General features: G+C 37.9%; 1 protein-coding gene across 1 annotated transcript in view; it reads right to left on the minus strand.

The window, feature by feature from the left end:
• Positions 1 to 23243, minus strand: part of SEMA3E (semaphorin 3E) — a 316859-nt gene that overhangs the window by 139366 nt on the left and 154250 nt on the right. Inside the window, exon 2 of the mRNA XM_004702793.2 lies at positions 2848 to 3008. Coding sequence (XP_004702850.1) covers positions 2848 to 3008 — 161 coding nt within the window. The remainder of the gene's footprint in view (positions 1 to 2847; positions 3009 to 23243) is intronic.

Consider the following 23243-nt stretch of genomic DNA (forward strand, 5'->3'; position numbering starts at 1 on the left):
AGGCGTCTGCCCTGTATCGTTGCCACAGGTCATTTCTTTCATTAAAACCAGTTGATACAGTATTCAAGGCCTGAGGGTACCATAAGGCCAAAGCAATAAATGAGAATAAATAGTGATTCAATTTCACCTACTGTGAAGGAGCGTCAACTTTCAAGTAAGAAATTTCTGTTTGACCCCTGTTCCACATAGGAATCAAGAGCTCAGGAAAATGTTTATAAAACTTGGTGTACATAAGAGATACCTCCAAAGTTTGCTATAAATTTGGATTCCCACTCTATGAGCGTTGTGCAGTCTTGATCTTAGGACAACAGTTTAAGGACCATTTTTAGTGTGTGCAAAGTTTCTCAACCTTCTGGGGTGCCACATCCCTCGGAAGGAGTAAAAGCCAGGTTTTTCTCCTACTGAGTGGCTGGTGGTTTTGAACTGCTGACCATGTGATTGCAGCCCAATGGGTAACCATTACGCCATTAAGCCTCTTAAGTATATACCTATATATTAATAAATGTATATGAGTGCATGTACACCCACTATAGTATCAATGCTGAATCACAGTGACACTATAGAACAGACTATAATGGCTCCAAAGGGTTGCCAAGTGTAACTCTTCACAGATGCAGGTCGCCTCATGTGTCTTTCATGGAGTGTTTGATGGGTTCAAACCATTGTCCTTTGGGTTAGCAGCTCAAAATTTAGCCCACCACACTACGAGGGCGTCTTCTCCTATATGTGTATAAATGTGTGTGTGTATGTGTGTGTACCTACACAGAGTAGCATCTATATTAATGTGCATACATACAGAAATAACACTATAGGTACATGCTTAAGTCAAAAGAGAACCACAATGAAAAATAAAATTAAAGATACTAGAAAAGGAAGATCAGTGATAAATCAATATTTGCTTCTACTTCATCCTACAATTAATAAAATGATAAAAGGTATAATCAAAAATTATCTGCAGCATTTTGGAAGGTCTAAAGCACAAGGAATACTTACTATTGGCTGGCTTTATATATTAGAATAAACTAAAATCTTCTGGCTTGTAAGACTAGACAGTCAATAAACAAGTTGATTGATGAAATAGTAATTTTCAGGAATTACGAGTTTGAGGTTCCGATGAGGGTGGCAGTAGGGGTAGATGTGGGTAAAAGCAGGAGAAATTATTTAAAGTCTGCATAAAGAATGCTATAAAGTGTAAAGCAATGACTAAGCAACAGCAAACAATGCAACAGAGACCAAAACTCCCGAGGAAAACTGCAATCAGGGTGAAGATGAAGAGCTAGGGACGCTTAGACTGTGCACGAGGGTGACCAGCAGAGTCCTCTAGGACGATGGTGAAGGAAAACCCCTGGAAAAGAGGACCTCTCCAAGAAATGAAAACTGTGGAATTAGTAGAAACAGATGAGTGTACTGTACTGAGAGCGACCTCAGAACTCGGGTAGACTTTGGTGAAAAATTAGTGACGGTAAGATAAGAGTTTAGTCACCAGTAGCCAGACTCACTGCCATCAAATCCACGCTGACTCATACTGACCCCAACCCAAGACTGTCGCTGTTTACAGGAGTAGAAAGCCCAGTGTTTCTCCTGCAGGGCTGCTGGTGGTTTTGAACTGCTGCCCAGGCATATTAAAGCCCAACACCACCATCAGTGGTACTAAAAAGCACAATAAGCAAATGTAAATAAGAGATTATTTTTAATTTCAGGAAGAACAAGAACATTTTTCCAAGAAAAAAAATGTGAAGAATGTATACCATTTGGCTCAGTAGTAAATACTGTTTTCCTAACTAAAATTGTGTAAATGCTAAATTATTCTTGAACCAAGAACTGCGGTATAAGAATGTTGAAAACTGGCAGGCATGATTGAGGAGTCGCTGGTGAAGTATGGGACACAGATGTCTTGGCTGTAGCACTGCCAGAGAAGAAAGCTACAATCATCACCTCGCGTTAGAGAAAGGCGGATCGTCTCAAAAATCAGAGATGTTCAGGAAGAACAATGAGTGAGCATTGCCTTAAAATTTGGAGTAACAACCAGAAGAAACATTCAAACCAATTTTGAAATGTTTCCCCTAGAAATTAGGAATGAAAGCATGTTATTTTTCATCATCAATTTTAAATGACTTTAAAATATGGATGCAGATTACTTTGACAATAATAATAATAAATTATCAGGAAAATAATTGCATAACATATGCATATATACCAGAAATACTTTGGTATAAATATTTAAGTATGTTTTGGGTAAAATTCAGATCTGGAAAAAACATAGTTCAGTTCCCTTCTGCAGAAGCAGAGATTATAAGAACCATTTTCCTCCTCTCCATGGTTAACCTTTTCTTCAACATTTTGGGCATCAGTCTACTTTAGTATTATACTTTCATCCCCTTGATTTTTTTGAGCATCCACATGAATTATTGATACTGCCAATAGTAATATATGAGCTAGCGATATTGAGGTTTCATATCCATATTTCTTCAAGCTTGGATTTGGGAGTTAATAACATCCAAAGCGAATGCTGGCATTTCAACAGGCTCCAAATTTTGGTTTGAGGACTGTGGGTGTCATCGGTGACAATAAGCATTGTGCAAGAGGAAGGCCAAGTCCACCAATCAGAAGTCTTCAGGGAAGACAGAGACCGGGTCATGTTTAAAAAGTACAAGAGTTCATGCATGATGATTTATAAGCTTTCTCAGAATGATTTCATTTAAGATGAATCCTTTATTTCAATAAAATAAGTGCTTTCTGAACCTAAAAGTGGCCACCACAATGAAAACACAGCCAAGAGAGGACACTCATGCAGGAAGGGGTTCCTTTCCTTTCCTCGTCCCCGAGTACGGTTTGGTGTTTGCGTACCTCTCTGTAGCCATCAGTGAGTCTCTCCAGGCTGAGTGAGTACACAAGGTCCCTGCCTCCCAGGAAGAGCCGCTCCTGATACTCATCCAACAGCATTGTATGGAGATCCAGAAATCCCAAAGGGCTATGGAAGATTGATGTTCTGTTTAAATCCAAGAGCTCTGAAACGCAAAGAGAAAAGTGCATTAAACACAGGAGGAAACACATAGATCTTTTTAACATTTTTATAGCTCCATGTTCATGCCTATTGCAATGGTATAATTAAACATTCATCTTATCATAAATATAAAGACTTTTGCAATTTACTCTTCAAAAAGGTTAAACTTTAGGACGAACTAAGAATAATCTTTAATGTACACAGTTTAAAATCTTAAGTAAGCTTATGGATCTAAAAACATCAGTTAGGTATAATAAATGTGCAGTTTGCTTTCTAAATATAAGATGTATAAAATAAGTGTAATATGTAAAATGATGTGATAAGTTACATACATGTAGGCTATTGTATATAACTATCACATTTTTTAAAATATAGAAGATAATTTTAGAGATACATTTAAAAATGATAGCTACCATCCATAATTTTCATGTGAAGTGCTATTTGGGAAAGTCATCTTTTAAAGTATTTTAGGCAAGATTAAAAAACATAAATCTATAGTAAACTCTTCAAAAACACACCCTTTTAATTCCAGGTGAGCACCAAGTCAGAAAAATAATGTTTCTACTTTAAATTCGTTTTGAAGGTCATATCCCAAATAAAATTGTCCAAGTCTAGAAGCTATCAGGGTTGCTGATAATGCGATGAGGTAATATGTAGCCTTCAGTGCGGTGGAGATCACTGATAAAAAGTATTATTTTGGCTAGTATTCTTGCATTTTATTGTAAAAAGTAAGAATTTGGCAGACCATCTGTGTGTTTTAATTTGTTTAATGTGAGCATTTTGCCACATATGGCAGTTTAATATTAAGATTGGTAATGTGATGTATGAGAGGTTTTAATTAAAGAGAGACTGTTACATCCAAGTCCCTGTATGGTAGAGAATTCCTGAAGAGGTCTCTTGAGAAATGCAGACAAGTTAAAAGATGGCTTTGCTGACCAAATGTCAGTTTCTAATGCATTGGACAGAGAATATAGACTCTTAAAAACCAGGACACTAAATACGAAGCAATATGAAGAAAGATAAATAGCATTTATAAATATTTTAGACTCCTTAGTACTATGAAAATGAGAGATGAAGTACCTTTTCACCACCTTCTAGAGTATCTTCCTTGTCTATATCACTACTCTTAAGCTGTTGATGCCCCGATTTTGTAGAATAGTGGAAAATTTCAAAGGAGAGCTTAAAATAATCACAATGAAGTGGGAAATGATGTAGAGTTAGAAAATAAAAAAGGGACGAATGTGCTCAACATGTATCAAGATGAAAGGACAGAAGGAAAAATTCAAGCTTCAAATTACAATGTTGAAGGAGTCTATACACAGACAAATAAATAACCTAGGAAGTATAAAAAGAAGGGGAAAAGACCACGGAGGGCCACTGTACCAAAAAGAATTGGCCGACATTCATCTGTCTTAGGATGTAGCATATGATCCAAAACCAGTGATATTTACAAAGAAGTCTAAGGTGCACTAAAGACATTGGCCCCAAGCAGGGCTCCAGACACTGAATGTCTACCAATGAAGAATGTCCAACACAAGTAGGCAATACCGTAACAACACACAAAGCAGGCCAAGCTGAAAGTGCCCCCTCACCTCTCTGTGCCAAGAACTTTATAGAACAGCCAACTGGACAGCCAACTAGTTCCAAGAATGTTGGCCCAATGGTATGCAGAAATTGTCAAATCACACCAATAAGCAAGAAAACCCCAAATGTGGAGTCCTTTGAAGTACAGCACTTCATGTATTTGAAATGCAAGAAGTGCACAGGATTAGTTAATAATCAAGTCTATTTTAACATGTCTCATTTTACACCTGTCTAAAGCAAACTAGTTAAAATATTCAGTTTTGAATGAATTTTACATATTTAAATGTTTTTAGGGCCAGAGAAGGTTTTTTATTTAAGTTATAAAGGACTTTTGAAAATTATTAAGCATGATTCATTTATATTACCTCTGAGAAAACTGCTGCCAAGATATGATGGGATATATAAAATTGGATCTCATGTACGTGCCTTAGGCAATACATAAATACATTTCATTTATCAATTATAAAAATGTTTCCTAGAACAACTTCTAGACTCATTTTTATAAAACTTAAAAAATCCAATGAATAGACAGTGTTTTTTCTTTGAATATTCCTGTAATAAACGCCATTCAAAATAAACCAAACTCAATGCCTTGAGTCGATTTAGGGCAGGGTAGAACTGCCCCTGGGGATTTCTGACTGTAACTCTTTACAGGAGTTGAAAGCCTCAGTTTCTCCAGCATACTGGCTAGTGTTTTTGAACTGCAGACATTGTGGTTAGCAGTCCAACACGTAACCGCTTCTCTCTCTCTCTCTCTCTCTCTCTCTATATATATATATATATATATACCCCCCTCTTTCTCTCTCTCAATATAAATATCACATACATGGTATATATGATATATAATATTGATATTAATAATATATAAGACAAAGAAATTATATACACACACACTGGTTGTGCTGCTTTAGAAAACTCATTCTAACACACATGGCAAGACTTCATCATTTCACATACTTTGGACTTATTATCAGGAGGGACCAGGTCTCATAGAAGGACATCCTGTTTGGTAAAACAGGTCAGAAGATAAGAAGAGAACTCTCAACAAGATGAGTTGACACAGCAGCTTCAACATGACTTCAACATAGCAGTGGTTTTGAGAATGGCGTAGGACCAGGCATGGTTTCAGTCTGATGCCAATAGGAATTAGAATGACCCAAAGTTACCAAAAAAAAAAAAAAAAATTGAACAAGAGAAGTGGACTTGTGAGCTTTGTTATTAAAAATACAAGAGCAATAGGGACAGTGAGAGAAATCATTGTCAATTCAAACAGCTAAGTTATTGCCGCTTCTGGCCCCAGTGTCAAAGCGCAAACATTGTTAGACTGCTAAAAAGTGTTCCTTATTGATAATGACTCTATCAAACATACCAACAGAACTGTTACCATTGAATTAATACTGACTCAAGGCAACCCTGGGTGTTATGTAATAGGGTTTGTTTATTTGTTTGTTTGTTTTGGCTATCATCTCTACAGAAGCAAATAGACAGTTGGCCAACCCTTTCCTCCCGTGTAGCTGCTGGGTAGCTTCAAACCTCCATACTTAGGTTAACAGCTGACCACCAACCACTGTACACCCAAGTTCCTCAAGGGCTTCTTAGCTCTGTGTATATAAAATGCACTATTTAAGCAAGTAAGGAAAGTGTACTTGAACAAGGAATTATAATATGTCAGAAATTGAATACATTTTGACAGACCTCAATGTAAACAACAAAGAAATGTTGAGGGTTTTGTTAATATTCAACAATGTGTGTTTTGCAAAGAAACCAGTATTAACATCAATAGGAAAATTTTGGTTAATTTAAGTTAAATTTGATTTTTCACCTTAATTACTTTTAGCCTACATTTTTATAAACTCTCAAATGACTGGAATTTTTCATGTGCCTTTGGTTTATCATCTCTTAAAAATTTTGGTTTCATATGTCCTTTAAGAAAATTGAAACGTTTTTACATAATTTGCCATAGAATGTCAAAATATATTGAAGTTGTTTTTTGAATTTTTGGTATATCCTAAAAGCAAAAGAAACATAAGCAAGAAGTTTTCCTGCTTCCTTAAGAATGTCCTCCCCTTTTAGATCTAGAAGTAGTACTTCAAGTCATATGAATGTTTGTCGTGCAAAATCGTAAGCCAGGGACTGGGCATGTTTACCAAGCACTGGCTAACTTCTTTATCCCTTTGCACTGCTTTAAGCTGGTTTGATGAAAGGAGAAGAAATATACAGGAAAAGGGGGACAAAAGAAGCTCTAATCTCAGGTAATCTCCAGAAAACATAGGGTAAATAATAGGCAATGTCAACTCCGAACAGGCAGGGCTCATCTTGAGTTCTTTCTAAACCTAAAAATAACGTGAATTGCTTGAGGAGGAAGTGGACAAAGAAACAAGACTAAACTGATGTGTACCAACTCTGAGTTCATCCGGATCTTTTCTAAAGAGGGAACTAATTATTATGGCTAAGCTGCATGCTAATTATCAGCTGTCAATGAAGATATACATTGCGGATTTAGTCATTTCCTCTTGCAGACTTTCTTTCTAACCTGCAAGGGAAATTGTTTTTTAAATCGCTGAGTTCTCTTCATTTTGTCTGAATATATTGCGGTTCCACACTCCCATGTGTGAAATCGGAGAAAGTAAAAAAAAATTTTTAACCTTCTCTCAAACAAGTATTTTCAAGAGAGGGGAGAGTTCACTCTCTGGATGGAGCCCACCTTTTGCTCCATGCCCCCTGCAAAGTAGGCTTCCTGAGACTCAGCTCTTTAGCTAAACTTTTCTTTGTCTTCTGAATTATTCAGTGTGTTCTAAAAATAATGCAACAGTAAAATACTGAATTGCTCATGTAGTAAACATCGTTTATGAAAAATGAATGAGCATTAGAAAAATTCTTCAACCACTTAGTTAAAAAAGAACTGGTTTCCTCTGGCATGCCTTTGATGATTTTGACAGGTGTGACTGAAGATCACCAATTGTTGTGATGCTGAACAAGATCAGTAAAGAAATAAACAATTAACCATTTTTCCCCTATCAGTGTAAAGAGGGGAGACATCATTGATTGGTTAATTGCTTTTTCCAGCAATAAAAAGTGGCTGGCCTTTTCCTTCATTCTCTGAAATTTTACATTTTACCCTTCTCACAAAAGCAACCAACAAGCATTGCAGTGCACCAATATTTTCAATTGTGAGCGACTTCCATTGAAAACAAGAATTCAAATATGTGAAATAGCCTTGCCTAATCTGTTAAAGAGACAAGATGCTGAATGGCCTTGACTTATTTCATTATATTGACATTAGTCAAGGAAAAAATAGTATTTCAGAATTTTAACATGCCTTGTGCTTTCCGTTCAATGTTATACATGGTATTCTGCCTTCAGGGTTTCTGAAGTCAATTCTCTTTGAACAAGAAGTCATAGTAGGCAACTGTGCAGAGAATCATTGTCTCTCTGTGCAGTGAATGTGAGAGTATCTACCTCTGAAAAAATCATAGACCACATAAAGCACTTGCCTAATATCCAGTGATTAAAAGTTTTATTTTTGACAACTACCTAAGTATCTTATTTAATTTATGTTATTAGCTCCTTTACTATGCTATTTTCCTAGGTTATTTTATTGGTGGTAAAAGAGACAGATTCAATGAGAATATATTCATAAAATGAATCTGTAGGTGGCGAGCATATAAAAAATTAAGATCACATTTGTTAACACTCCTTTAGGACCCTGTACACCAAGATGTGGAGTCTGGATGTGATTGTAAATATAATTGCCAGGGGTTCAAAGGTTTTAAGAAAAAAATAAATGATGAGATTTGTTTTTAAAATAACATTTGGTTTTTATGCGCATAATGGCCAGAGGAGGGCAAGAGAGAAGGAAGGGACTTTTGAAGGCTATTTTTTAAAATCATTTTATTGGGGGCTCATACAACTCTTATCACAATCCATCCATACATCAATTGTGTCAAGCACATTTGCTCATTTGTTGCCCTCATCATTCTCAAAACATATGCTTTCTACTTGAGCCCTTGGTATCAGATCCTCATTTGTCCCCTTCCTCCCCGCACCCTCCCTCATGAACCCTTGATAATTTATAAATTATTATTATTTTCTCATGTTTTAATCTGTCCGCTGTCTCCCTTCACCCACTTTTCTGTTGTCCATCCTCCAGGGAGGGGGGTATATGTAGATCCTTGTAATTGGTTCTCCCTTTCTAACTTACCTCCCCTTCACCCTCCTAGTATCACCACTCTCACCACTGGTCCTGAAAGGGTCATCTGTCCTGGAATCCCTGTTTCCAGTTCCTATCTGTACCAGTGTACATCCTCTGGTCTAGTCGGATTTGTAAGGTAGAATTGGGATCATGATAGTGGGGTGGGGCGGAGGGAGGAAACATAAAAGAACTAGAGGAAAATTGTATGTTTCATGGTTGCTACACTGCACCGTGAATGGCTTGTCTGCTCCCCGTGACCCTTCTGTAAGGAGATGTCCAGTTGCCCACAGATGGGCTTTAGGTCCCCACTATGCACTGTTCCTCATTCGCAATGATATGATTTTTTGTTCTTTGATGCCTGATCCCTGATCCCTTCGACACCTTGTGATCACACAGGCTGGTGTGCTTCTTCCATGTGGGCTTTGTTGCTTCTGAGCTAGATGGCCGCTTGGTTACCTTCAAACCTTTAGACCCCAGACACTATATCTTTTGATAGCCAGACAGCATCAGCTTTCTTCACCACATTTGCTTATGCACCTGCTTTGTCTCAGCAATCCCGGTCAGGAAGATGAGCATCAGTGAATCCGAAGGCTATTTTTAAAAGCAGTTGCAAAGACAGAAGTTACAATGTATTCAAGATTGACTGTGAAAGAAGGGGGATTTTAAATGGAAGAAGGAAGTGAGGAATTAATTAAGTGGAAGAGGGCTAGAGCTAAACATTTATACAAATGAGATAAAAACACTTTTATTTAATTTTTAGGATTGGCATAAGAGATGGTTATTAAATTTTTGAAAATTTAACATATATTGAGTACTCACTAGGCATTAAGCATTATACCTGGGGTTTTAGAGCATTTAAGATCAATTAAATTTTGTGAAAACAAACATCAGATTTTGATATGCCTCATTTTACTTCTGTAAATTAATTTTAGAGATTTTTTTTCAAATGTTTTCACTTGCGTAAAACAGGCCTTTTTTACATAGTTTTAAAAATGAAATATACGTTATGATTCAATACTTTCAAAAATATATAAAGGTTTGCACATGACAACTCCTTCCCATCTGAACTCCCTTTTGTTGTTGAGTTCTTATTCCTTCGCCTTCAGTGAACTACTCTGTTCAGTTTCTTATGTATTTTCTTAGAGTTGCTTTACACACATACAAGGGTGCCTCTCCCAAACCAGAAACAAGCTTCACTGGGCAGCTCTTTCGCAGTATGCATTTTTCCCACTAGGTGAGCATCCAGAAACTCACTCTGAGTTAGTGTACCTAGTAGCGTCACCTGGGAAGCTTCTCTCTGGTCTCAGTGAATTTTTTCATAAAAGCAGTTTTGCTCAAACCTTGTTTTTTATTATGGCCGATTTAAGAGAACAACATCCTATTGCTGAATTTGCTTTCCTGTTCAGGAAAATGCCACAGAAACTGTTGTGATGTTGAACATAACTTACAAGGACAGCGCTATAAGAAAAACTCAAGTGCATGAGTGGTTTTCTTGTTTCAAAAAAGGCGAAATATCGATTGATGACAAACCTCATTCTGGATGTCCATCGGTTTCCCAAACAAAGGAAAATGTCCACAAAATTTGTGCAAGTGTACTCCACCGATGACAGACCATTAAAGAGATAGGGAATTTATCTGGACTCCTGGAGCTTGGTTCAGTTAATTTTAACAGAAAATTGGGGATTGAGAAGGGTCAGTACGAAATTTATTCCTAGGGTTCTGATTGACCAGGGAAAAAAGCATGGAGTGGAAACATGCCATGCTTTGAAAGAACAGCTCTGAAGAAACCCAGATTTTTTTCCAAGGTCATTACTGGTGAGAAGATATGGTGCTATTCTTATAACCCCATAAACAAACATCAACCAAGCTAGTGGAGGGCACCTTTATCACCTCACCCCCAAAAGTTCAATTGAAATCAAAGATCACGACGATGCTCATTTGTTCTTTTGATGTGAGGGGAATAGGGAATTTGGAGTTCATTTCACCAGATCTGACTGTTAATCAAGTTTTCTCTTTAGAGGTTCTGAAAAGATTGCATAACAGTGTGTGACAAAAAAGGCCTGATTTGTGGCAGACAGGGGACTGGTTTTGCCACGACAACAATGTACCCGCTCAAGCAGCCATCTCAGTGCGCCAGATTCTGGCAAAGAACGGCATGCCTCACTTGCCCCCACACACCGCACGCACCTGACCTCACTCTGTGTGAGTTCTTTTTGTTTCCGTGAATGCAGAGGGACATGAAAGGACAGTGCTTTGAGGACTTAGAAGAGGTGAAGAGAAAAAAAAAAAAGAAAGAGGAGCTGTCAATCATCCAAACAGATGGATTTCAAAAATGTTTCCAAGAATGGAATCGCAGATTTGACAAATGTATTAAGTGTAATGGAAAGTACTTTGAAGGTAATAAGGTGATTTTGTAAAATCATTTAAATACATAGCTGTGGGAGAAAAAAAACCAGCTTTTTTTGGCGGGGTACCCTCTCATATAGTATAAGTCACAAAGAACTTTTTTCTCTCTCTTGTTTTACTGCTTTAAATCACAAGAAAAATCACATTTTAAAAACATTTCTAATCTTGTTTTTCTTCATTTAACAAGGTATCATGCAGGTCTTAACATATCAAAATTTAGAGAGGGTACTAAGTATTTTAACAGTTGCATACTATGAAATATATGGATTATCTATTTATGTACATTTGAGCTGTTTGAATTTTTTTTACTATTGCAAACAACACTGCACACTTGTACATGGTAGTTCATATACATGCATCTACATTTTTAAGATAAGTTTCTGAAGCAAAAAATTTTAATTTAAAATATTTGTAATTTTCATACACTTTACCACATTGTCCTCTACAAGAGTGTACCATTATATAGTTCCATGGTTATATGTGAAAATGGATCATCAAATACATCTTATAGCATGCTTCCTGATTTATGAAGTCAATTAATGTATACACAACAGCAATAATTATAATTAGCTATTTACTCATAAATGAACTTCAGTATTATCTTAAGCATGGAAAAATATGTTATAAAAACTAATATATTCTCCACTATCTATAGTTTTAATTAAATTTAAGGCATACTAACAAGTTGAATAGTTCTAGCATATATAACTATATTGATCATTATATTAGTTAATTTTAGCATAAGGCATAATAAAACTTGTTAACACAGAGTATGCATTTTTATGTTTTGCTCAAAATTCTGTATTTTTAATAAAAATTTCATGAGCTTTTGGTCTCTTTATATTTCAATGTTTCTCTAATAAACAGCCATGACATAACAAAGATGGAAACTGCTCATGTGAACACATTTACCAACTTTCGTTATAAATCAGAAAAAAATTAGAATCCCATTTTCCCTTTGTCAGACGCTAAGTCAATGCTCAATGTAATATGATTTTCAAATCCATATAGCAAGGAGGCATCACCTGTTCATGCCAAATCAAGCTAGAAGGCATAACGTTAATTCTGACTCACGGTGACCCCGTGAATTTCAGAGTAGAACTGCTCTCCATAGGATTTCCACTGGCCATCATTTTGAGTGAGATCATTGCCAGGGCTGTCTTCTGACGCATCTCTGGGGAGATTGGAACTGTGAACCTTTCAGATTGCAGCTAACACCACCTAGAGGGTCCTATGAACTGAATAGACCTGTCCAATTTATCAAGGAAGAATAAACTCTTGGTTCCCATCTCCAAATCTACTTCTCATTCAGTCTCCCAGCCTGATCATTGGTTCCAGGGGTACTTACAACACCTAGGATTTATCTCAGTTCTGTTTCCCTTTGAAAATAGTGTCTGTGCTCAACAGAAGGAGCACAGAGGGTTTCAAGCAAACACCAGGTCAGCAGTTTGAACCCACCAACTCCTACGCTGGAGAAAGATGAAGCTTCCTGTTTCTGAAAAGATTTCCCGCCTGGGAAATGCAAAGAGGCAGTTCTACTCGGTCCTGCAGGGCCGTTTTGGATGAAAGGGCAGTGGATGATGCTCAACATCTCCATTACAACCCCCTATTCACAGTAATACCAGCTCTTACCTGGACGACAGAAATGGCCTCCTATTTTCTCGCTTCCATGCTCTCTACTACCCGCCTCCTCTCTAGAATCAGTTGGCTTCATAGTAGTGAAGTCGTCCTTTTTTTTAAAATACATATTGGGCCATACATCCTTCATTTGCTTTATACTCTAAGAGCTACCCAATGACCTCAAATAAAAATCCTGCATTACACTCCCGCTGCCCATCGAAGTCATGATGTCACTGCACTTCCCCCTGGCTCAGAAAGCTCTAGGACACAGGGTTTCAGCTGCACTCCAGCTGCTCCCTCAGTCCCTGATCTTTCTCCTTCCTGTCCTAACCGCTGGCTCTTCCCATCACTGGAATCTCCCCCCATCAATAGGCTTTCCTGGTTTAAGGACTCTGAAGTTCCCACTGAAGTACGCACAGTGATACCATCCATTTCTACTTTTTCCCACTACATGGACACTTCTACGTGTTTGTTTTTGAACCTTTTCTCTATCTTCTGACAGGAACCGAGTTCTAGCAGAGCAGTAAACTTCTGCCTTTTGCTCACTGTTCTATTCCCAGAGCTTTGGTCTGTGCCTGCTGCTTTGTTTGAGTAACAAGAAATATGTGTAGAATGAATGAACTGGTCAGGATTCTCTCATATATGAAATGAATGTAATAATGACTACGTAACAGAGTTGCTGTAAAAATTAAATAATTCACAGATCCAGTGAATGGGCAAGAGAGATGGATTTCATCCTCCTTTCTTTCATGTGATAAACTAGCATCCAAGGGCATTGAAATTGATTCTTAATTGTATTTTGTGAGGCAAACATAGTTGATCTCCAAAACCCAAACTCACTGCCATTGAGTCACGTCTGACTGACAGTGGCCCTGTAGCACAGAGTACAACTGTCCAGAGAATCACTGTTTCCAGGAGGAGAAAGTCTAGTCTGTCTCCCATGGAGCAGCAGGTGGTTTCAAACTGCCAGCCTTATGGACTGCAGCCCAATGCATAACCACTACACCATGAGGGATCCTATTGCTCTCAAGGTTCATTATATAGATAACACAGATAGAATATTGCAAATACACAATTATTGTGAGAGTGTACACAGCTGGTCTGTATTTTAACCTAAAATTTGCTTTCCTACCAAGAATACGTTGGTTAATTTTCTATTCATTCCTATCCCAGTTTATGAGAGAAAATGTGTCCTTATTCCCTTGGGAAATTTGCTCATTTCTTTATGATCTCTGCATTTACAAGTTCAGCCTGAAAAACAATATTCAAAGCTATCTGAATCCAGCCTTAGATTTAAATCCTATATACTAGAAGAGTAGGCAAAAAAATCTCTAAACATGTTTTATTTATTATTATTAAACCTTAATTTTTAATGAATTTTTTAGCATTTGATTTGCCAACTGTTCTTTTGTAAAGGCAGGGACAGGCTTGTCAGTTTCTAGACAGGTGCCTGGTCTGACCATGTGGTGTTACCGTCTCACAACTAAACATTGCGCATTCTCCTGTCCTGACCTCTAATAAAAATCTTTAGTCTCATTTTATAAAAATAAAGCCTTCCCTCAGCCCATATAACTTAATCCCATAAAACATTCTTTCAAGAAAAATTATTTCCAGATGTACCGGGGGGTTGAAATCTGACAGTCTGACATGTTGGACATTTGCACCTTTAAAAATGCGTAGTTTCCAGACTGACATATTACCATAGAGGCTACTGTATAATTTGGTTCACTTTCCCTATTAACATCACATTTTCCTCTTATTTCCAAAACTGATGAAATAATAACTAAATTTTAAAACCAGCCAGAGTGAAGTACAACTTTAAAATTCTTTTCTATCCTATTAATTAAATGGAAATTGAACCTACTCATCCACATTTACTTTCAAAGAAAATAATACCCTTGGTAGACAGATATAGCTAGATAGAGAAATGAGGTTGCAGGTTATTTACCATCATTTGATAGGTTTTGATATGCTAACACAACCACTAAAAGTTCATTAACTCTTCAATTATGTGCCTCAATTACCCTGGAGCTGCTACCATGTGAACCGGATGCATGCATCTTGATAGGTAATAGACCCCCTGGGTAGGGAGGTTTGCTTCAGATGCGAATGGAGGGCCCACATCAATGCAATGTTTACAACTGACAGATGACTTTCCTTCCAACAAGTTGCCTTAGTTACTAAGCTACCAACTAACCAGTTCTGTTTTCTTTTTCTGGCCATCCTCAATGACCATCGATTGAGCCACTCCCCCTCAAATGCTCTGTTTATCACCTGTCACAGGGCGAAGAAGCCCTGCAAAGACCACCCAGGCTTTCTCTGGAAACTGTGACAAGTGGGAGACTCACCAGTCACAGAGCAGCTCTGGTGTGGTACTAGATACTATGGGAAACATTCCGTGTATACAAGTTCCTTTACCTTCCACATCACCCACTCAGTGTGTGCACAATGGTACCATTTTACAGAAGAAGAAATGGCAGTTCAGAAAGGAAATTTAAATTTAAAAAGTATATCAAATGTCTTAGTATTTGCTAGCATTTCTGGATCTAGGACATTGTTTTCTTTGCCACCGATGACCAGACGATGAGCTTATATATAGATAATGTAACAATTTGTTCATGGACAAAGATCAGACAGAGGTTTCCGTTAAAGTAACTTTCTACGGATTACTTAGGTTTCCCACATTCCAGGTAATTATCAAATGGCATTTGCCCTTCAGACATGAGCATAGATCTCTTTGGAGGTAGGTGTTTTCTGAGTCTTTAACTCAGTCTATTTCTTGCATTCTGCCTCTTGAGTACCAAAGGCTTATGCTGTGAAACTCCATGAAAGATCAGAAACAAATAAAATAAGCAAAAATCTATACCCAATATTCTAAATAGGTAAGTGAGATTTCAAAGAGTCCTACTAACTCATAGCTTTCCATGCTGTAAATCTTATGGCAGCCAACGGCCTCATCGTTCTCCTAAAGTGACAGTGATAGTGACCTTAAAGGTCGGTGAATTAAAATGAAGACACTTGTGTCTCATGTCTAGTTTTGCCACTTTGTTTGGCATGAGCTCATTCATGTCTAGGAACAGGATTAATGGGTCATTACGAAGATTCTCTCTGACTTCTTGAATTACATGTTTTTGTGCATTGTATTGGTTCAAGCTGAGGAGAAGCAGAAACTGGGATTGTCCAAAAGATACACTTTGGGTTTTACTCAATTTTTGAAGACGACAAGAATTGCAGAAGAATTGCTAACTATGTGAAATGCCATGAGCCTAGTGGCACCGTGGGTTAAGCACTGGGCTGTTAAACCACAAGTCGGCCATCAGTCACTCTGCAGGAGACCACCGAGGCCCTCTGCTCCCATAAAGTTTATAACTTTGGCCATGCCCTGGAGGGCCACTATAAATAGGAATTGAGTGATGGCAATGGTTTTCCATGAAAAGGCAAGAATAATGCATCTATTTCTTAGGTCCTTGGTTCCAAGATGGCAAAGAAAAGGAAGAACAATGGTTGTGTCAATATGCAGCCTGTTGCTGAATGAACTGTGCTTGCCATGGGCTCAAGGCAAGAGCCTTACTTCAAAATCTGGTAGAGGCCATAGCTGTTAGGTTGAAGTGAGTGTCTTCAATGTACATGTGCTTCCCCCACTGGAGGGGAAAGGACATTTTGGGTGACTTGGACCATTCACAACAAGGTGGTCGGAAGCTGTGCTGGTAGGAGGGGAGGTCTCAGCACACCTGATGCAGACCTGCCGATGCTGCTCCTTGACCTCAGAATTCTAGTCCTTAAAAAAATGATCCTAAATAATAATAAAATGGCAATTATACTAAAAAAAAAAAGAATGCAGAAGCTACCTATCTCCATCTACTGCATTCTTGTGGTGCTGTCAGAAAAAAGCATATCACCATTGATATTTTAAAATATATTCTGTTTAAACCTGTCTACTTTTTTATAGTATGGATACAAACCAAACCTACTGCCCTGAAGTCCATTCTAACTCAGAGGAACCTTACGTGAGATTTCCTAGGCTGTAGATCAGTGGTTCTCATCCATCCTAATGCTGCCACCTTTTAATACAGTTCCTCATGTGATGAACCTCAACCATAAAATTATTTTTGTTGCTACTTCATCACTGTAATTTTGCTACTGTTATGAATCATCATGTAAATATCCGATATGCAGGATGTATTTTCATTGTTACAAATTGAACATCATTAAAGCATAGAGATTAACCACAAAAACAATGTCATTATATACTGTGAAATATTATTTCTAGTGACAAATAAATGAAACATTGTCTTGAAGCATGGTATAGCATGGTTAACTGTCTTCATGCCGGGTACTTGTATGTGGGCGTATCTGCATGTGGGCAGACCCACCTGGAGACAGATAGAGGAGCAGTGTCTCAGTTCCTAAGACCATCAGAAATATGTATTTGCTGATGGTCTTAGGCGACCCCTGTGAAAGGGTCTTTTGACTCCCAAAGGAGTGGCGACCCACATGTTGAGAACCGCTGCTGTAGCTCTTCATATATCCAGATAACGTCATCTTTCCCCCTGGGGTTGGCTCGTGGGCTTGAACTGGCAGCCTGTGGTTAGCAGTCGAATGCTTACATGGCAACACCAGTAGGGCTCCTTATAATTTTGATAGTCTTTATAAACTACAGATAAGATATAAATGTACTATCTTCTAACTCCATACCTATATATCACACTATTTTTGAAATGAGAAAGGTTTGGCAAAACTTTAGTAAATCACAATGCAATCACTGACACCAAAACGTGATTGCTAAGGAAACAAGACAGAAAGCAGATGTGAGCATCGTTCAGCATCCTAGGAACATGCGAATGGATGACAAGAAAGAAAAAGCCTGGTAACCTTGAAAGATAGCTTACACCCCTTGGAAGACATTTTTATTGATCAAATTAAGCTGTCAATTGTAGAACTCACTGGATACATTCCAAAATGAAAAATTAGCTCTCGACAAGTATTTTATTAGCAGAGAAAGTTAACAGAATAAAGTCTAAGTTCTGTCAAGAAATTCAAGACTAGGCTCTTGCATTCTGTATTATATGATAGCACTGCCAATCATTTCATTTGAGAATCAACTGAATTTTTGAAAATATCATGTCTACCAGCTGGAGGCCAGAGTAAAATGCATTCATATACAGCCTTCTTATCCCCAGCTTCCAACTTATCAGAACAAATGCTTGTACCGAGGTAACTGGCCATCCATCATCAAGTCAAATATGATCTTGCACACACTTGTATCCTTATGGCAAGGTCCTGGCCTTCTCTGGAAAACATTCTTATGAAATTGGGAACAGAAGTAAGCCTTTTCCTGCTATGACCAAGAACAGGGAGCCTGGGCCACTGGAAGTGAGCAAACAGATTAGCTTCCCTGTGTGGCGGCCACCCTTCAAAGTGATGATACAATTCTTGAGGATGTTTGCCTTCACTGCTGCCAGGATTTATCGCCTGAAATTAAAACAATGTGTGTGTTCATGTATGTACATGAGTGCTGTGTGAGAGAGGATGAGAAGAGAAAACAATTGAAGAAAGGGAACAGAATGAGGTTGGGAAGATGAGCCGGGACCAGGGGGAAGAAGAAAAAGCTTTCGCTGCCACATTTATTTTCACTTAGAAACAGGAAAAAGAATGATGGTAATTGAAATCGGTGCATAGGGTGTAAAATCACTTCATTATACTTAATATTACTAAAATTTATATAAATTATCAGACATGATATTGAGGGGTTTAAAGCTGTCAAATTTCAGTCTACTTTTATAAGCCCTCTCAATTCTAATTCTAGAAAGCTTTCTGATTTATTATATGAAGAATTTAAAAATTATTATCCAACAGTTATTATGTTTTTATTGGCTAAAATATTTATACTGAGTACATTCAAGAATAAAAAAATAATTTAAAACTAAAGCTATAATTAAATTTTTGAGTGGTGAAATGATTTTCTTTGACATAGGAAATATCACCAGAGGCTATAACCTCTCATAAGTATATTGCAATATTTACAACTATGTATGTACCTCACTTATATATTTACTACTCATTGACATAGAATAGTCTGTACAACATCTTTATAGTGTATTATATGATAATATGTTTTTAAAAACTACTAGGAAGAAATTATTAGTATACAAGTAGTCCCTGGATTACCTGTATGTTAATAATTTTCTTCTTAGTAGTTTTTAATACCTTTAGAAATGGATCTTATACTAACCAGATCTAAATGTTTCTTGAGGTTGAAAATGTGGAAAATTCTGAACAGGTGGATATGATTCTTATTTAACCTTACTCTAGTACAATGGTTCTCAACCTGTGGGTCATGACCCCTTGGGGGCGGGGGGTGGGGGTGGTGGTCAAAGAACCCTTTCACAGGGGTCACCCAATTCACAACAGTAGCAAAATTAGAGTTATGAAGTAGCAATGAAAATAACTTCATGGTTGGGGAGTCACCACAATGTGAGGAACTGTATTAAAGAGTTGCGACCTTAGGAAGGTTGAGAACCACTGGTCTAGTACCTCTGTTTCCAAACTTCCATGATCATTGGAATCACCTAGTGTTCTGGTGCAACCCCAGTTCCCTGGGGTCTCCCCCAAGAAATTCTGACTCATTGGGTTGCAAACAGTGCAAGAAAGGGTATGAATTCTTCAATGATTAAGAGCTGCGTGTGCAATTAGTCAGCCTGACTTTGATGGAGAGTCTGTTGTCAGTAGGGTTTGTTCAACCATTTCAAATCTAAAATAACTCTGTCATTCAATCCATTCTATCTCATAGCCACCTTATTCGACTGAATAGAACTGCTTCTTTGAGTTCCCAAGATTTTAAGTCTTGACAGCGTCCTCTTTCTCCCTGAAAAGACTGCTGGATTCATCACTGACCTTGTGGTTACCCCAATACGATGCCCCAAGAGGTCCTCTAATCATTTCAAAGTGGGGATAAATTTATGTAACATTTATGGGCAAGTTGGAGTTATCCATTGTAGGAAGGTCATAAATTTCTAAATGGGACATGCATGCATAACCTGGGGACTATAAAGATTTTTAAATTGTATTAATGACAAAATGTCATGGATAAAACAAGAGTAGCTTATTTTACAAAGTGATTAATTACCGTACTGAGGCAAACTGAGGAACTGAATGAGAATGCAATGCAGCTAAATCCTCTATGCTTATAATTACGGATCTGGAAAGCCAACTCCAGTGGGGGAAGACCTTCATGATTATGAGCTATAAACATCTTCGTATACATTATCATGACTGGACACAGTCCTTGCAATAAAGGATCAGTCATAGGGGATACAATAAAAGATATCTCATACTTGTATCTGGCTATTCCCTGTGCCTGGACGTTATCTGTAGATAAGAGCAATCAGGTTCTGCAGCCAAACCATTATCTGATCAATATATTCATTTAAAATGTAGCACATCCCTGGAGAGGGCTCAGGGGGGTTTGAGGTCAACTAGCACTAGGTCAAGGTGATGACTCACCTCTGCATGTTTACTGTTACCTGCTTGTGATATTACCTATTGATTTTGTTATATGTTGGCTGTATGGCATGTATGCTTTTTGAAAGATCTGTAAGCCCCATTATATACACCCATTGGAAAATACATTCACTCTCTCAGTTCAGACACGGGACAAGGAGCCCTTGTGCCCAGCTGTTGTCTGTCTTTATTTTCCACAATCACAAAGTCATTCCTGAGGACATGTTGAGTTTTGGGGAACACCATATGTGGTACCAAAAGAACAAAAATGAATATTTTGATCAGATAATAGTCCCTTAACGCCATATAAATTTATTCTCCCTTTGAAAATATTGAGTAACATGGAATTGCCTTCTACCTTGTTTCATGTGCAGCTTTCAAATCATTGAAAAGACCTGGAGCTTGTTTTGTGCCAACCCACTGCTTTGGAGATGAGGGTCCTTGTACTAACGTAAAGCTAAATGAGTCCCTGTTTTGAGTCACCTAAAAATAAGTACAGTTAGGAATAGACCTTGTTCTAGAATTTGAGGGGAAAAAGTAATGTACAGGGCCCTGATTATTTAATTCCTGACCACTACTTCTGTTATGAAAAGGTCCTCATTTTAATATTTCTGACTTTCAAGAAGCCCTATTAAAATTCTGACACCCTTGGGATTGATTTTACTTCAAATCTTTATCAACCTTCACTTTGTCTAAACACTAGAACTGGGTCTAGCATAAATATTGGATGAACCTAGTAAGGAGGCTTTATGCGGAGAGAAGAGGACAATCCAGGTCAGAGGGTGAGAGTGACGTAAATGTAAACATTACAGTGTTTCCCCTAGTGGCCGAGGTTATGGCATACCGCTTTGCCATGCTGCCAAATCAAATGATCCTAGAGCAAATGAAATCATTCCATTCTGGCCCAGTTTTCTGGAGGAAATCAGACACCACCTAAAATAGATAAGAGTGTGTTTATAAGGTGCCACACAACTTTAAGTAATTTCATTACATTTACTTAGGTACCTAATATTCTGGGAGATTGTCCTGTTTGGTTCTGTTTAATCATAAATTTTAATGATAAATTTCAGTGGGAGATTTTCTTCACGCTCAGTGTGATTTCCTTCACCTACAATAGTCACTAGCTTGCCCTTGGCCAAACACTGGAATCCCCTAACAACATAATGCCTGACTACTTTACCTAAAAACCATTTGGTCTGGGGTTGGGATTTTAAAAAACATTTCCCAAAATAAATCTAATAAGAGACAATGATTCGAAATCCATACTATAGAATTCTTCTGATGTTCCACTACTAAATAAAATACAAACGATTTATTTTCAGAATCATTGGTTTCACCGTTTTTGTGAATCAGTCACAAAGAATTGCCAGGATTCCAAATTTGCCGGATCTATTCCAGCCATTATCTAACCCTGGGTCAAGAAGATAGGGAGAATAAAACCAATCATTGAGGGCCATTACAGAAAAGAACAAGAAAAACAAAATCCTCACTTCATCACGACCCCATGCTTGTCGGAGAAAAACTACATTCAATAGAGTTTAAAAAAACAAAAACAAAAACCATACCCAAGGTGAATCGGGGCAGGAGTGGGGGCATGGAGTGGAGACCCAAAGCCCATCTGTAGACAATTGGACATACCCTCACAGAGGGGTCACAAGGAAGAGATGAGCCAGTCAGGGTGAAGTATAGCACCAATGAAACATACAATTTCCCTCTAGTTCTTTAGTGCTTCTTTCCCCCCACTATCATGACCTCAATTCTACCTTACAAATTGGATTAGACCACTTACACACTGCTACAGATAAGAGCCCGCAATACAGGGAATTCAGGATAGATAAACCTCTCAGGACCAACGGTGAGAATAGAGATGCCAGGAGGATTAGGAGAGGGTAGGGGGAGATATGGGGCATCTATCACAAGGATCCCAGGGGGCTGAATAACGGAAAAGTGGGTGAGAGGTAACGGAGGACGATGTAAGATATGGAAAAAATAATCTATAACTTATCAAGGGTTCATGAGGGAGGGTGGGTGGGGAGGGAGGGGAAGAAATGGGGAGCTGATTTCAGGGGCTCAAGTGGAAGGTATATGCTTTGAAAATGATGATGGCAGCCTATGTGCAAACGTGCTTGGCACATTGGAGGAATGTATGGATTGTGATAGGAGATGTAAGAGCCCCAATAAAAGTTTGTTTGTTTTTTTAATAGAGTTTTAAATGCCTCTTTTTTTGGCGGGGGGACATAGATCACCAGAGTTATTTTCAGAGGTGCCTCTGGAAGAGGTCAAATCTCCATCATTTCAGTTATTAATCAAAAGTTAATCATTTGCACCACCCAAAAACTTCATGGGACGGGAAGGGAACATATATATTCCATATCAACTTATGGAAGAAAAAAAAGTTCACAAATAATGATGAACAATTACTAAACTAAATCAGTACTGTAGATGCCAATCAAGCCATCCCGAGTAATAAACATAAAAATAGATAGGTCACACATGAGGTCCAATTCCACCCAATCCACCCCATTTTTATCTTATCCCATCCATCAATATTTGTTAGAAAACTTAGAAAATATTACTAGAATATTTCTTATGTAGGTATTTTTCCCCTTAGTACTATAATAAAAATTCAATTGTGATAAGGATATATGAACTTCAACGATTTATTTTGGTTTCACATGTTTGCCTGGTAGGCCACAGGTTGGCATCTCAAGCTCCCCCAGAGTTCTGAGATGAGACGGACCTAACATGGTTTCCTCAAAGTTTATAACCAGGGGTCTCAGACCTAGGAGGAAGTTCTACTCAGTTACATATCTGAGGGTCTCAAGTGGTGGGAGCAACTCTATGGTTCTTCAGAAAACATCTTTTCCCAATAGGAAGCGAGTTTACTTACACAATTTAAATTTCTCACACAGAAATTAAAGTTTACAGGATTTACTT

The sequence above is a fragment of the Echinops telfairi genome, unplaced genomic scaffold, assembly GCF_000313985.2.
Source record: "Echinops telfairi isolate 266 unplaced genomic scaffold, ASM31398v2 ScPeMD7_23;HRSCAF=83, whole genome shotgun sequence".
Classification (NCBI taxonomy): Eukaryota; Metazoa; Chordata; class Mammalia; order Afrosoricida; family Tenrecidae; genus Echinops; species Echinops telfairi.